The sequence below is a fragment of the Carettochelys insculpta genome, chromosome 17 (assembly GCF_033958435.1).
Source record: "Carettochelys insculpta isolate YL-2023 chromosome 17, ASM3395843v1, whole genome shotgun sequence".
NCBI classification, from domain to species: Eukaryota; Metazoa; Chordata; order Testudines; family Carettochelyidae; genus Carettochelys; species Carettochelys insculpta.
The window spans coordinates 5,820,429-5,836,010 of record NC_134153.1 but is presented as its reverse complement, the minus strand read 5'-3'; the positions used below and the strand labels follow the sequence as shown (position 1 = coordinate 5,836,010).

The 15,582-nt window shown below is 52.0% G+C and overlaps 1 protein-coding gene across 1 annotated transcript in view; it reads left to right on the top strand.

The window, feature by feature from the left end:
* Positions 1 to 15,582, top strand: part of RGS19 (regulator of G protein signaling 19) — a 66,644-nt gene that overhangs the window by 33,590 nt on the left and 17,472 nt on the right. The window contains exon 2 of the mRNA XM_075011716.1: positions 15,133 to 15,276. Coding sequence (XP_074867817.1) covers positions 15,247 to 15,276 — 30 coding nt within the window. The 5' untranslated portion in view covers positions 15,133 to 15,246. The remainder of the gene's footprint in view (positions 1 to 15,132; positions 15,277 to 15,582) is intronic.

Here is a 15,582-nt window from a genome sequence, read left to right as displayed (position 1 = left end):
GTTACAGTAAATGTAAGAAACACAAGCTCTGAGTTTCCTGGGCCACGTCAACACAGCTGGGAGCAATCGGGGACCAGCTTGTCAGCTTTCACTCTGTGCAGGAAGGCTCACCGGGGAGGAAAGCTCATTGATGGTGCTTTCCCAAAAAAGGTCTGAACTCTTCATTTGATTCGGCCACTTCCCTTGCCACTCCCTTTCCTGTTAGAGGAGGTACTCGCTCTTGTATTCCTTTCTTCAGATCTGCCCGGCTGGTTAAGGGCTGCACGTAAACAGAGATGCTGCATCAGGAGCTAGCGCTGGGCTGCTGCAGGAGGGGCACTCAGAATGGCTAGATTGAAGGATTCCAGCCGCAGAACAGGTACAGATGTGGGACAGGGATCTGCTTGGCTGAATGGATTCAACTCACCCGCCCAGATCCTTTGGTCTGGGCCAGCGGTGTTCAACACAGGACAGGGAGCAGGGGAGGGAGGGTAGTTTTATGTGGTCTTTGAAGCTCCCCACTCCTGGCTAGCATGGTTTAGAGCAGCGACAAGGCTGCTCTCTTGTGCTGACCTGTACGTGTCATGTGTTGTTTAGTAAGACTGGGATTTTTCAGCTTGGAAAAGAGACAACTAAGTGGGGAATACAACAGTGGTCTCTAAAATCACCCACCCTCCTTTTTCCACCTGTGGGAAAAGGGAGAAAAGGAAGTGGTATTGAGTCCTCAGCACACAGGAGCTAGGAGTCACCAAATGAAATTAACCGGCAAGCCGGGCTAAAACAAGGCAAAGGAAGTATTTCTTCACATGTCAATGCACTGTCAAGCTGTGGGCCTCCGTGCCGGAGGATGTTGTGAAGGCCGAGGTTATAACAGGGCTGGAAGAAGAGCTAGATAAATTCAAGGAGGCGAGGTCCATCCACGGCTATTAGCCAGGATGGGCAGGAGTGGTGTCCCTAGCCTCTGTGTGTCAGAAGTGGGAATGGAGGGTGGAAGATGGATCACTTGATGATTCCCTGTTCTGTTCGTTTCCGCTGGGGCACCTGGCGCTGGCCACTGTCAGAAGACAGGACACTGGGCTAGACGGACCTGTGGTCTGACCCAGTCTGGCCCTTCTTGTGTCATGAGTGTATTGGGAGCTGATTCTAAAGCACTGAGGTTTAAAGGGGCAGCCCTCAAGAAGCCAACTTCCCAGCTGCTTTGCACAAGGAGACCGAAAACAGACCTAGCCCTCCACCCAGCAATGGGGGGGATACAAGTCACTCAGAGTGTCCGGCCAGCTACTCGTGCCTCCAGAGCTGCCAGCCTTGTGCAGAAGTTTGAGCAGCCAGCTCTGAGTCACATGCAGAACTCAGCAGGGTCTGAGCTTTGGCCCAGCGGCTGGGGTGGGCGAGGGCTGCATGATCATGTAACTGCTCTTTGAAAGCACCCAGTCCTTCCCTGGAGATGGTGTAGAATTCAGTGCACGCTCTCTCCTCTTGTGCGGTGCTGCTGCATTCTGGATATGCTCCTTGGTTAGAGGTTTCTTGTGTGATAACCCCCTGTGTGGCCTGTGCCCACGTGGAATCCCTGCCTGGTAGATGAAGTCAGCCCAAAACTTTCCAACTCAGAGACTTCTCGGTTCCCTCTCGTTCACACCTGAAGTTCTCCTAGTCTCTGTCCTCCTGTGAGAGCCTTAAAGTGGTGCTTCATCCCACTTCTAATCGCAGCGTCTCCCTTCCTGCTTAACTTGCTGTGCTAATTGTGATCTCTGTCGATCCAGGAGTGGTGCAAGCATTGTAGATCCCAACTGTGAGCTCGGCTGTACCAATCGAGGAGTTTCCCCCAGTCCCTAAAATGTAGGTGGAGAGTGTGTGGGTGCCGTGTTCATTTCAGTCCACCTTTGTCATTTGCTCTGAGACAAGCTGATGTCATGTCTGCACTGACACTTGTAGAGTGATATCTTGTGAAATAAATTGACAGTGAGTTTGGAAGCAAATTTGCATCCCGCCAATGGTGTTTGTACAGGTTGAAACTCTAATCTGGAACTCTCTCCCCTGGCAAACTCCGTAATCTGGCATGATTTTAGTTGGCACTTCTCATAGGTGTGGGCAAATTTCTCGTGGTCCCATGAAGTTTGTTTACAGCCACCAGTCCTGGCTCTCAATGTTGTTATTTAGCTAAAATTTACCCCTACATGTTTTCTAAGAGCCCAGTTAGCAGTGGAAGTGTTCGTAATGTGCTAAACAATATTGACCTCCCATCATCTGGCAAATTCTGTCATCCGGCACCAGTCAGGTCCCGAGGGTGCTGGACAAGAGAGGGTCAACCTGTAGTTATAGCCCATTGAAAGGTACAAACAGATCATTAAATGGACGTACTCTCAAACTGGGACATCTGACTTAGTGGTAGCTTACCCTGAATTCACAGGAAACTACTCTATGGAAAGGGGGGACTGTTCTCATTTATCGGCTGCTAGAAAAAATACACAACTTTTCTGTATGGCTTTTTACTCTCTCTTGCTCAAAATTATATTTTTTCTCTCTTGGTGAAATTGAAATTAACATGGCTTTTGTCGGTCTTTATCTGTACACAGACTGTTCTGTATTAGAGTTTGGACTGCACATACCTGTAGCATCAGTGTTATTTGCTTGAGAAGCTCAGATATTGCATCTGTATCCCAGGGAACGCTGTATCTCTTGGAGAGGAATAATATCATTTCTCAGTGGTAGGGAGCTGACTTTGAATTTTGAAATGGTAAAGACCTGCTCCGTTTAGGCTTTTAAAATGGGGACAGGTCAGAATCAAGATCCTGTGTACACCCAGAGTTTATTAAAAATATCCACCTCTGACCCCTCACTTCCTTTTTTATTACTGATGTCCACTCCACGTGTGTTTTGAAATACAGACCCAGACATCCTCATTTAGGTGCACAGTGGCTGCAACTATCCATCCAAAATACGCAGCTGTTCATACAAAATGTGTCTAACAAACCACTTGGCTGCACGCTGAGTCACTTTGCGCACGTGTTTGGTACCAGCTCACCAATTCAGCCTGCCCTTGCATGCCTGCCTTGCAAAGCCAAAGCCCCTCACTGTTGTTTTAAACCTACTTTGCACGCTCAGAGCTGTGGGCAGGGGCACCCTTTGCTGTAGACTTGTGAAGACCAAAAGTGAAATTGATAAAACGCCTGAAAATCTGTCAAAGAAGCACATGTCCGTGCAAATCCTCCCCTTCTCCCTTTCACGTCGCACAATTGCTGGCCTCAGAACCCCTCAACAGTGACTTCTGAGGCCCCTCATCACTAAACTCTGCCCCGCCCCCCAAGACAAGGGAAGCATGGTAGGGGGAGGGTAAGTGACGCAGAGGTGGGTTTTTGCAGACACAGCTGGGTAGCTAGTAGAGATGGGGAATAGGCCAGTTACATTGGGCTTTGGGAAGTTTTGCTGGACATGAGCAACGGCGCCTTTAAGGGAGGGTTTTTTTCGGTCCGCTTGGGAAATCTCCCCTGCTCACGGCTTCCTCTTTTCAGAGTTATCTCTCTCAGTTCTCGCACACACTCTTCCCTCTCATAGGCTCTTGAGACAAAGTATTTCAACTCCAACTGCTGGTATCAGCTGCCCTCGCCAACTTCCTTCTTCTGGGGGCTGCAGTGTGGCCTCCCTATAAATTGCTCTAGTGTCTCTCTGCACTGCCTAATCCCATACCTTTGGCCAGCCACGAGTAATACAGCCATAAACACCTTTAAAATACATGCACAGTATCAGTGGCAGAGGAGTTAACTCTCCAGCTGCATTGCAAAATTAATTCCCCTCTTCTGCCCCCGCACCAGTCCAGGCCAGCCAAGTGCACCAGGCTGCCCCAGTCAACACTGCAGCCTGCTCCGTGTGGTTCCGGATGCCGTGCTGCTATCCTTCCAAATTCCACGTGGTGGAGGCAGGAAGGAACCTGGGTTGTAGCTGGGGTGAGCAGACATCCATCATGCGCTGTTTAACTCCTCCAAGCCTTCTACATCCCTGAACGTTCAGCATCTTGATTTGTGTGTACCCTTGCGGCTCTTCCTATGGGCCAGTGTCCTTCTGCCTCAGCTTCTACTGAGGCTTGGTCTACACTGGGCAGGTACATCCATTGCAGATACGCAATTCTAGCTGTGTTGCTAGCATTGACTTATCTGCAATCGACTTACCTGGCTGTCCTCATGACGGAAGATTGATGGGAAAGTTTCTCCCGTCGACCTCAGGAGGTCAAATTCGTGCATCTTCTCCAGGTTTCCTGAGCGGGTTGGTCTGGGTAACGTAGGCATGGCCTGAGAGCAAGTCAGCACTGCCGCCACCGTTGGCGTGAGGGATTTCTTCGGCGTCACCTAATGAAAGCAAAAAATCTGCTTCCGTGTGCAGAACAGCAAGACATAGGTCTGGCCAGTGTTGCCTGGGCATGAGCCTTGCATAGGGCTACCAAATAAACCCTATAATCAACCCGCCCCGTTTTTGGAGTGCATGGGTTCCGTGGTGCCCACAGAAGGAAAGAGGGGTTCCCGAGGAGTTGTGTTACCTTTCGGAGTACTCTGTTACAAACCGACCCCTTCACTTGTGCATCTCCTTTGGCTTCCTGAGAACTTGAGGACAATATTTGTCTCCATAGTTTTCGTCCACGTGCAGATTTTTTCCATTCTTGTGCAAAATAAATTTTGTTGTGTGCCCCAAGGCCTGTGCGAATGTGCACCACCCAGAGAAACAACCTAGCTGTGGGGCGCTCTGCTAATCAGCTGGGCAGCATTGGAATCTCTCCTGAGCAGTCACTCAAGTACACAGCTTACAGGAAACGCTGCTTGAGGGCCTTGCATGTGAATGTATTGGCAACAACCCACCCTGTCAGCACGTGGCGTAAAGCTAGTCCACCCTTCCCCCACACCACACACACACTTTGCCTTCATGGGTGAAAGAGCGTTGAAATCTTTTGACCAGTTCTGCTAGACCCAGGGGTTGGCAACCGAAAGACAAGAGGAGACATTTTTTTCTGAATTCGGTCAAAGAATCAATCATTCAAGAGCTGCAATGCATGAGAATACGAGACGGTTCTTAATAAATTACTTCAAACCAGACCTTTTGCAACCCGTTTGAAGAGCAGCGCCCACACAATGATTTGTAATGTGATACATGTTGCAGGATGGTCACAAACTTTTTACATTTTCTATTTCCTCACGCTTATGAGTGTGTGTTTGTACCCCTGACTTTCACTCCCAAACCTATTTTATTTAAGCCCATTTTACTTTGCATTTAATTTCTGGTTTTTATTTCTTAAAAGGCCTGTTGCCCTTTGCGGCAGGAACGCCGCAAACTTCCTGTTCCTTTTCACAATCATGACTTTATTAGCAACACAACCAAAACACAGCTACAGTATCCTATCCCACAATGCACTGCGCGTATTCAAGGGGGAGTTGGCCAACATTTGGAGATCAGAGATCATTTGCTATTTAGATATGAGTTGTTCATTGTTGGGCTTTTAGACGGTCGCCGTTTATCAAAAATAATCAGGAGGGTTTGGGGCTTTTTTTTTTTTTTTTTACTTTGCAATTCTAGCGTTGGAAGCCACAAAGAAGTCCTTAAATAGCCACAGGCTGGAGACCCTTGGGCTAGACAGTGGCTTCTACCAGGCTACGGAACCACTTGTTTGCAGGCTGTGGCTTGTACGTATTACAGCACAAACAGGGTTAAATATACCACGCGCATCATGCCAAAAATGTCCCTGGTGTTTTTCAGTGCCTCTGGCTCTCCTTAGCAGTGCTGTTTCTCACTATCCCAAGGCCCTTTGCCACCCCACGGCAGGATGGTGCCATGGTCCAGGCTGAAAGCTCCAGTCTGAATCCTCTGATCTGCTGGGTTTAGAACTGGGACGAGCGGATCCTTGTTTTGCTGCACCAGGCCATGGACCTGTTCCACAGCAGCAAAGACAAAGCCTTTCCTCCTTCAAAGGCTCCCTTGCCTTTACGCCACCGACCTGCCCAGACACCATCGTGCTCACTAGTGTTATCTCCGTGTTTCTTTGTCCTCCCTCCCTCCATCCACTTGTATCAATCTGTTGTCCCTTCGCTTAGGTTGTAAACTCCTCGGGGCAGGGCCCATCTTTTTGTTCTGGGCTTGTACAGCCCCTAGCGCCAGGGCTCGTAACTAGGGTTCCTGAGTGCCCCTTCAGCATGAGTAACACTAAAAGCAGGTCAGTTCTAAAAGTCCAGCCTCCTCATGGAAGAGTTGTGCTCACCACAGGCATGCCCCTCGTGCCTGGGTGTGGGGTGGCAGCTCCTGACTCTCTGGCGCCCCCTTCTGATGGGCCTGGTGGTCACGCTTTGGTCTGTGTCTTTTTGTGACTCAGCCTTTTGGCCAAGACACATCAGAATCTCCCTCCTTCCAGGGTGACAAAGTCCAGAGTCCTTGCATGGGGTGGTTGTTACTGATTCTGGGCCTCCTGCACACCTGTGAGCCCCCCGAAGAGGGGAGCTTAGCAGAGGTGGAGCAGAGCAAGCCCTTTGTAGGCAAAAGGAGAAGCTTGCCAAACATTTGGGCGAGCCGGGTTCCCTCATGTTTACGCTGTCCCTGCACATCCCCCCGTGTTACTGAAATTAGAAGCTCTCAGCGCTGCGTTCCTGCTGGGAATTGCTACCTTGTTGGGCCGCAAGGGTTTGTATTAGTGGATAATTACTTCTCTACATCGTACTGGAGCCTTGGGTTAGTTATCGCGTGTCCCAAGGACAGGGGACCCAAACAAGGCCATGCCGCTTGTTCGTGGTTAACTGCTTCCTTTTCCTTGGAACAAAAGTAGGGGCAGTGCACAAGTTTTGGAGAGGGACTGAGGAGAGGTTGCTGCAGTATTTGCAGCTCAAGTTGACTGTAAAATGGAACAGCAGTTATCAGAACAGGAAAGGTTCAGTCAACGAGAAGCAAACCAGAAAGAGAGCAGCTTTTAAAGGCTGCCTGGTTGCAAAGCCCCCTTAAAGCAAGGCCGAGATTGCTGCAAAGCAGGTTGACAAGGTCACAGGCATCCTGCCAGCATTTGCAAGCTAAAAATAGGGACATTTGGCCAGGGAAATAAAGACGCTCCCTTTACACTCCAGAGCGATGTGGTGGATGGGAGAATTGTATAAACGCTGTTGTTAAGTGTCAAATCAAAGTAAATTTGTGACTGGCCCTTGTAAAGGAAGATGGCTTTCTTGTGTTTCCTGTGGCACAGAGCGTGCCTAGTGTAATTCGCACAAACACACAAACCCTCTGAACTAATGCCATGCTAGGAAAGCAAGCTGGACCCCGAGCACAGCTGGCTGTGCAGAGATGGACTGCTGGGTGTTGTCAAGCACCGTCACAGTGACAGGTCTGCAAAAACAGCCTCGCATAACATCCTGATTCACAAGCAGTTCCCATTATAGGGGGGGTGTCTTCCAAAGCGCAAAGGAGCTGACGCACCAAAGACCTCTCACCCTGTGCCTCCTGTTCTTGCAGTCCTCTTCCTGCCTTTCCACTTGGTACAGGGGAACAGGCGAAGAGATCACTGGGCTGGGAGTCAGGAGATCTGGATTCTGTTCTCCGCTTTCTCATTTCTTTGTGTGATGTGGCAAGGAACTTTGGGTCTCTGCTCCTGTTACTCATCCCACTCTTCATCTGCCTTATCAGACTGCAAGATCTTTGGGGCAGAGACTGTCTCTTGCTCCTAGCATGATGGTTCCCGCTGTCTGGGTGTGGTATTGTTTTACCTCTTATGTTATTATTTTTGGGGGGCGGGGGGGGGAAGGCTCAGATGCAGTGTGTTCTTCAAGAGGCTGAATCTGACCCTGCAGCAAGACTTATTGACACCTCTGGCACTCTAGAGCTGAAATATGCAGCAGATGGGAAAGTCGGTGACAAGCACCAAGTGATTTTGAAGTGTGGTTATTGACTAGGAAATTGACCAAAATATTTTCTGCTGCCTCCGAGCATTTCGTGCATTGGCTACAGGTATTGTACGACCAGCACAGAACTGTGTTGTAGGCGTTGTCGGGGTGGGGAGGGTGGGAATTGAAGGCTTAAGCTCATAAGTGGCTAAAACAGGATACATCAGTGCCCAGCAAATCTGCAACACAGTTCAAGGGTTTGCTTTTCCCTCCCTGCAATGGGCAGAGGCAGAAGTGATGGGTAATTTGGGTGAAGGATGTCAACTCTTTGTCCCTCATCTTTGGCAGCAAACGCCACGCTTCTCACTGCCCCGGTGTCCACAACACTACCCCGAAATGATGGCCAAGCATGTGAGCTGAATGTTTCTGTAGTGAAAAAATTAACCATTGTGCCATATCCGTTGTTGTCATTACGACCCAGAGTCAACGGTGGGAGGGGTGTTATACGTGTTAGAACCGTTGCTTTAGGCTGTCTTGTTTGCAGATGCAGGCAGCTGAGCATCGCCAAGTCAGGGCCTGTGGGGTTCGCATTGCAAAGAGGCTTTTGCAATCCCAGCGTTTAATTTTAATTCAAGCCTGCATTTGGGGGCATAGTTGTGCTGTTGACTCTGCAGCTGGAAAGCTGGGGAAGCTGTGAGCCTGGATGGAGCAGGGCCTTAAAGTGAGGTCCCATCATGCAGGGACATACCCAGGGTGGGAAAAGTGGATGGGCCCCAAATTTGGGTGGGTAGGAGCAGTGGGGTCACCTCTCCCCCTCCTCCAGTCAGTCTTGGGGGAGAGGGTGAGGCAGACGCTCTGGCCAGGAACCCCCATAAAAATGTGCACCCTGCGCCCTCACCCACTCCCCCCGCAGGCACTCAGCGCTTGCCCTGCACTGCCCACCTGGTGCTCCAGCTGCAGAGCAGAGTCACGGTGTCTGGGCTTGCCCTGCTGCTGCTGCCTACAAGCCCCGTCTCCCCAGGCCCAGCCGGAGCACCGAGCAGAGGGGAGCAAGTCGCTGTGCCCCGGCTGGAGCAGAACTGGGTTGAAGGTGTAGATGCTAAGTAGGTGAGCCCCAGCTCACCTGTGGCTACATCCTGCTGTCACGTAACACTGAAGTGAAAACTGCCGTACATAAGAATCAAACGGCCGGTCTCATGACCAACAAGGAAACCGGGGGCACCTGAAAGACTAGCAATTTGATTATGGCATAAGCCCTTGTGAGCTGCAGCTCACGTCATCAGCTCCATGTGAGTGGCAACTCAGGAGAGCTGATGCCATAATAAAATTGCTCGCCTTCCAGGTGCCACCAGACACCTTGTGTTTGTGGAAAAAGGCTACGATGTCCAGGCACCGAGGGAAGAGTAGCAGTAAAAGTGAGGTGACCCGCGGATAGTTGTATAATCAGTGTTACCATCAGTGTTCCCTGTAAGTGGAGTGCTTGGGCAGCCGTCCAGGAGAGATGCAAATGCTGCCCAGCTGATCAGCAGCACCCCGCAGCCATGTGTTTCTGCTCGTGGTGTACATCTGCCCAGGCCTTAGTGTGCATAGTAAAATTTATTCCACACATGGATGGGTTAAAAATAGAGGAAACGTGGATTACCATCCAGAGTCGACTTACGGGGTGGCATTACTATGCAGCTGTTGAGCGATACTGTGGGGGAAGGGGTGGGAGAGATACAGAGTTATAGTCTTTGAGTGGGGGCCTGGCTGCTGAGGCAGTGGATTAAGGCTTTTGGCTGGAAAGATTCTAAGCCCAAAGCAGGATGGATTGAAATAAACATGGTTTAAATCCTCAAGGGGAAAGCCTCAATTTCACCTTTTTTCAATTTGTACTTCTGTCACTTTCATGTATTCTCATTCACTATCAGAACCATTAAACATGTGGATTTACAACCTGAGCCTTTACACTGCATGTGGTCCATCTCTTTGCTACCGAGGAGGGTTTGCCCAGGTTACTTAAGCAGTTATGTAGCTTAATATTTTTCAGATTTTTATTACCTGTATCTTTTTAGTATGTTAGAACATGGTGAAAAATATGTTGTCTTTTTTTTTTTTTTTTACTGAATAGTTAATGTTTCGTTCATTATTTGTGTCAAGCATTAGGGTGGAAGCTGACATTTAATTAAATGCACTCAACAGCTTATACAATTTATTTTTATTAAACAAAGCAAGCCTTAACACAGTAGCTGACCTAGTGTGCCTTATTTATAAAGCCTGACCTCCAAATGTTGTTCTTCCCCACATTCTTTCTTTTTATAGAAAAGCAGCCTGTAACTCCAAGTTTTTGTGAGATGTTCGGGGATATTTATTCTTTTATTTAAATGTTTTAAAAGATCATCATAAGTTTAGGCCTTAATGTGTTTTGTATCCAATTCAAATTGTATTTTAAGAAGGTTTATTTTTAAAAAGATAAATATGTTGTAATTTAACAGGAAAAAAATCAGCTTCCCACATCACCCCTCCAAAAACCCATTCATTTTTTTCCACCTTGCCTGACGGGCTTGTACCCAAGGCAGAAATGACCTGGAAGCCTGGGGAAGGTTTATTTTCTGTGGCTTTTCCTGCTTAAGAAGTAGACTGCAAAATTCTTCCCACGTGGAAAGTTCCACATTGCCCTATGGACCACCCACTATTACTAAAGTGACATGCACGGAAGGCCAGGGCACATGAAGGTGCATGTTGTCTGACCATAACATCAGCATTGCCTGTAAGCTGAGCATTTGGGCAGCAGCCCAGGGGAGATTCAGGTGCCCCGGCTGATTAGCAGGACATCCACATCCACCCACAGTGGGCAGCATGTGTTTCTATGGGTGGTGCACATTAGCCCATGCCTTGTGCACACAACAAAATTTATTCTGCCCCAGATGGAAAAAATAGAGGGAACGCAGCGCAGCACTGACTGTGAGAGCTGTGAGCGCCTTCTGTGCCAATCAGCGTGCTGCTGCGTGTCATTCGGCACGCCCCACAAATTCTAGGTACGCCGGCGCCGTCAGCAAAACTTGCCATATCCTGGGAGACCGTGTCAGTTACAACTATCTTGCAGTTCACTGAGGGAGGTGGGCCGCTGATGGGGCCCACTCACCAGCCTCGATGGCCTGCTGCCCCAACTTGGGGCTACCTTGATAGGTGGCAGGGAAAGGTTGGTGGTGGCTAGGTCACTTCATTCTTGCTTCAGCACCCCTTGACCCAGCTGTTCTGCTCCTTGAGGGACTTAACCTTATGCGGGCATTGGTCTTGCTTTTGAGGGGTATTGCACTGGTGCTTGGAGACCCCATCGTGCAGAGACGGGCCTGGCTCCAGCCTGCCGACGAAGCTGGTTATTGTGCTGCCGTGGTTTCTGGGAAGCTGTGGAGTTGGCTGCCGTCCTTGCCTGGTGGTTTCCATCACCGGGGTCTCTGGTAGAAGAGGTGGAAGGACTTAGTGAATTGCTGCAGAATTGGGAGCTCTTGCAGAGGGAGGGCAGCTGGGTATTGCACCGCTGCTCGGGTCTGGTGGGTGCTGCTGTCATGCTACTCCACTGCTTCAGCAGTACTGGGGGGCTAACAGCGGCGCCCTACTTCCTGGGGTGTTGTGAGGGGAAGTACGGCTCCTGCAGCTTGTGAGGGGGTTGGCTGCTAGGATGCTGAGGGTTGTGACCAGTCCCTTGTCAGCCCCCTAGGGGCTCTGCACCTCTTGGCGGACTCACTGTGGCCATTCTCCTGCCTTGGGCCTTTCCAGATGCCGGCGTCTCCTCTTACCAAGTCCTTCTCATCACAGGCAAGTCATGAGAGAGGGAGCAAGCCCCCTTCTGAAGGTTCAGGCACCCCGTCCTTCCTCTAGGGCAGCTCTCCAGGGGAAGGAGGCAGCCCAGGCCCACCCACTACCTTGGGCTCTGGCCCAGGAACCCTTGATGGGAGGCAGCTGATGGGGCTTTACCCCTGCCCCAAACACAGCAGTCTTCCCTGGGCTGCTTTTCCCACTGCTTCCCTCCAGTACCTTCCCTTGTACCTGACTGGGCCACTTTTCTCTTCCAAACCTCAGTTCTCCAGCCTCTCTTCCTGGTCTGCTTCTCATCTCCTTCCCCCCTTCTGCCTGGGGGAAACCTTTTATAGCAGAGCCAGGCGGCCATAACTGGCAACAGGGGTCTCATTACACATTTTGCTGCAGACTGATTTTTAAGGAGTCTCAGCTGCCTGCCCTGGCTGCTGGTCCACTGTCTGCGAGCCCAGGTGGGGAACAAAAAGGCACCGACCCAGCACCTGGTATATTTGCCTTCCACCAGGCTCCTGAAGGATGCTGCCACTGGGTATAAAAGTACCTGTGCTCACTGGGTTTGGTAAGTGGATGGCAGCACCTGGAGAAGAAGCTGAGCAATACAGTCCTGGCATGTTGACGTTCCTCTGCCGCTAGGCTGGGAATTGTTCTCTGTTCTGCCAGGCAGCGTCCTTCCCCAGAGAGGTGGCCTGGAATTCAGTGAAATGCCATCCAAGTGGGCTGAGGGGGCTCTGCCATGGGAAGGCCGGGCAGACCCTCCAGTTTGTGCAGCCCACCACAAAGAGTCACGTTGCTGTCTGCTCGGTGCTTTCAGCGGCGATTCTGCCCCGTCTCTGGTGGAAGAGGAGGAGGTGGGTTTTACCCCTTTCACAGCCTGGGGGCAATCTAGGGAAGTTCTTATTCCCCTCTGCTCGGCACTGGGGAGGCCACATCTGGAGTATTGCGTCCAGTTCTGGGCCCCCCCAGTATAGAAAGGATGTGGATGTGCTGGAGCAGGTTCAGTGGAGGGCAGTGAAAATGATTAAGGGGCTGGAGCACAAGACCTGTGAGGAGAGGCTGAGGGATTTGGGCTTGTTTAGTTTACAGAAGACAAGACTGAGGGGCGATCTGATACCAGCCTTCAACTTCCTGAAAGGGAGCTCTATAGAGGATGGAGAGAGACTGTTCTCAGTGGCGACAGAGGGCAGAACAAGGAGCAATGGTCTGAAGTTACAGAGGCAGAGGTGTAGGTTGGATATTAGGAAAAACTACTTCACCAGGAGGGTGGTGAAGCACTGGAATGTGTTACCAAGACAGGTGGTGGAATCTCCATCCCTAGAGGTCTTAGCATAGTCCTGGCTGGGATGCTCAAGTGGGGGGTTGATCCTGCTTCAGGCAGGAGGCTGGACTAGATGAGCTCCTGAGGTCCCTTCCAGCCCTGGGATTCTATCATTCGATGATTCGAAGTCCTCCAGCCTTGGGAACCGTTCTGAATGCTTCTCCGTACGCGGGCAATTGACGCTTCTGTTAGCAAACGCAAGCTGATGTTTCTGATGCAGGCAGGTAAGAAATTTTTCCCTTCCCACCACCAGCGTCCCCTGGAAGCTGAGTGCTCGGGTGGCCGCCCAGGAGAGATTCAGGTGCTGCCCACTCGATTAGCAGAGCGCCCACAGTGAAACCTTCGTTTCTACTGGTGTTGCACCTTTGCACACGCCTGGTGCACCTAATAACATTTATTCTACCCGTGGGTGGCACAAATGAGCGGGAGCCCTGCCCAGTACCCTCCTGCACTCAGACACCACTGTCAAACTCCCTGGGCTGCTCCAGCCCAGTCCCATCCTGTGTCACCAGACTTGCCTCTGGCTCCTGAGACTGTCGACTCCCCTTCCACGTGCAGCTTGGAGGTAGAGGCAGCTGTGTCTGAGTGTGAGGCTCGCCCCGGGAAGGCAGCAGGTTTGGTGGCAGCGGAGAGCATGGGTTGCGCAAGCAAATCCCAAGCAGAGGGTTGGATCATAATATTTGGTGTAACACACCTGTTTCCCCGGCGTGTGAGGCACGCACAGCCAGGCCAGAGGCCGGCCCCGGGGAGAGCATTCGGGGAAGTTGCCTCGCTGCTCAGGAAGGGCTGAATGCAACGCTCGGGGGATATTTTTGAACTGCCTTCCGGGGGAGTCGGAGATCTGCCAGCTAGAAATCCTCCTCTCAACGAAGCCGGCCCTGGGCAGGCCGAGGCTTCGAGGGAGGTATGGCGGAGCTGGTCCTCAGGGCGGCCTTTCGCTTTGTGCCGTGACTGCACAGACTCCTGGGCAGGCTCTGGGGTGCCAGGGGCTCTCTGTGAAACTCAGCTCTCTGCGAGGAATATGGCTGTGTTGGGGGGTGGGGGGTCAAACTTTGCCCTGCCTTCTCCCATGGCATCAGAGGCGCAAACTGGTGCCGGGGCAGAGCTGACCTGCGCACGGCGCTTGCTTCCAGCCTTGGGTTCTCAGGGCTTGTGGGGCACAGGGGGTCTTTTCTTCTGCTCTTAGGCACCAAGTTGCCCTCCAGCCAGTGGGTGTCTAAACAGCCAACCCCAGACCCTGCCCCACCTCCTCCCCCGTGTACCTCGTCCCAGCCCCTCCTGGAGCATCCTGAGTGCCACTAATCAGCTGTTCGTGGCATTCCAGAAGCGCTGGGAGGGCAGGAGGAGACTCGGGCATCAGGCCCAGCAGCAAACGTGGCTACCAGTGGGTGCTGAGCACCCACTAGTTTTTTTCCCCCCGGGGTGCTCCAGCTTGAAAGCCCCTACAGAGACAGCACCTCTAATTTTGCCTCTCTCCAGCCCATCCACGGTGTCCCGCCCTGCTGTTCAAAGTCGCTCCTACCCACCCGTCTGCAACGGCCGGTCCGACCCTCTGCTATCCATCTGGTGGAGTAGACTCTCCCCAGGTTGGAGCAGCGTAGAGTAGGACGCGCCCCTGTTCGCCAGATCCAGGTTCCTCCTGGGTTTTTACCAAGGGGCTGTAGAGGTTTATTTGGCAGGGTCACAGGAGTTCATAGAGGCAGAAACTCAGGTCTTGTCATACCCCCATTGCCTAAGGCTGTGTCTGCACTGGAGGAGGCTGAGAAAAATTCCCACCCCGTGGGAGCTGTCGAGTCGGCAGGGCTGGATGACCCCAGGGCCACAAGTACAGCAGGGCTCCCAGCAGAGCCCACGAGCCGCCCACACTACCAGGCAAGGGAAAACCCCTCTGCAGCCGCAGTGGGGCTCTGAGCTGGGGGCACAGCGGTGTACGCTCCGAAGGGGCTGCAGGGGCAGGCGCCCGGAACTGAGCCGTCCTTTCGGCCTCCCGTTTTATTCCTCCCTTGCGGCTCTTCTTGGCTTGCCCCTCCGGAGTGGTGCGCTGGAGAGGAGCCCTGTTGACCTTGAGCACCTCCCTCCGTGGCTACGTCTTACCTACAGGAATCATGGCCTCGTGTCCCTGGCCTGCAGGAGGGGGTGTCCCTCCGGCGAAGGGTTCGCACCGCCGGCAGATTTAGCTTAAGAAATGCTTCTCTGCTCTCACAGGCTCCATCCAGTAGGCTGCAGAGGCCGTAGGTGGGTGTGTGGACAGTGCGGGTCACTGGCGCCTGGGCCGACGGGCGAGCGGAGGCGGGCCAGGAGGGAACGTGCACGCTGCCCATGCCAACTGTGTATGAAGCTGGGAAGCAGGTGAGCCGGATCTGACCTATTTGGAGGGGACAGCAGGAGACAACTCTTGTAAAGGAGAATCTTTGGCCGGCTGGGGAGAGCCTTAAGGAAATCCCAGTGAACAGCTAAGCCGGTAGATCCTGCGTTCGCCCTGCTAACGGCTGAGGTTTTGCTCATTGGGCAGCCAGGCTCCTCCGTGTACTTTGCATTCTGGGGGCAGAACAAGCCTGCGCCCTCCCCGCACCCCTCTGGGGAAAGAGGATAGATGTTTGCATGGGGGGTCTGGCAGCGTGCCCTCGGATTTCTTCCACCCATGTGCAGAATAAA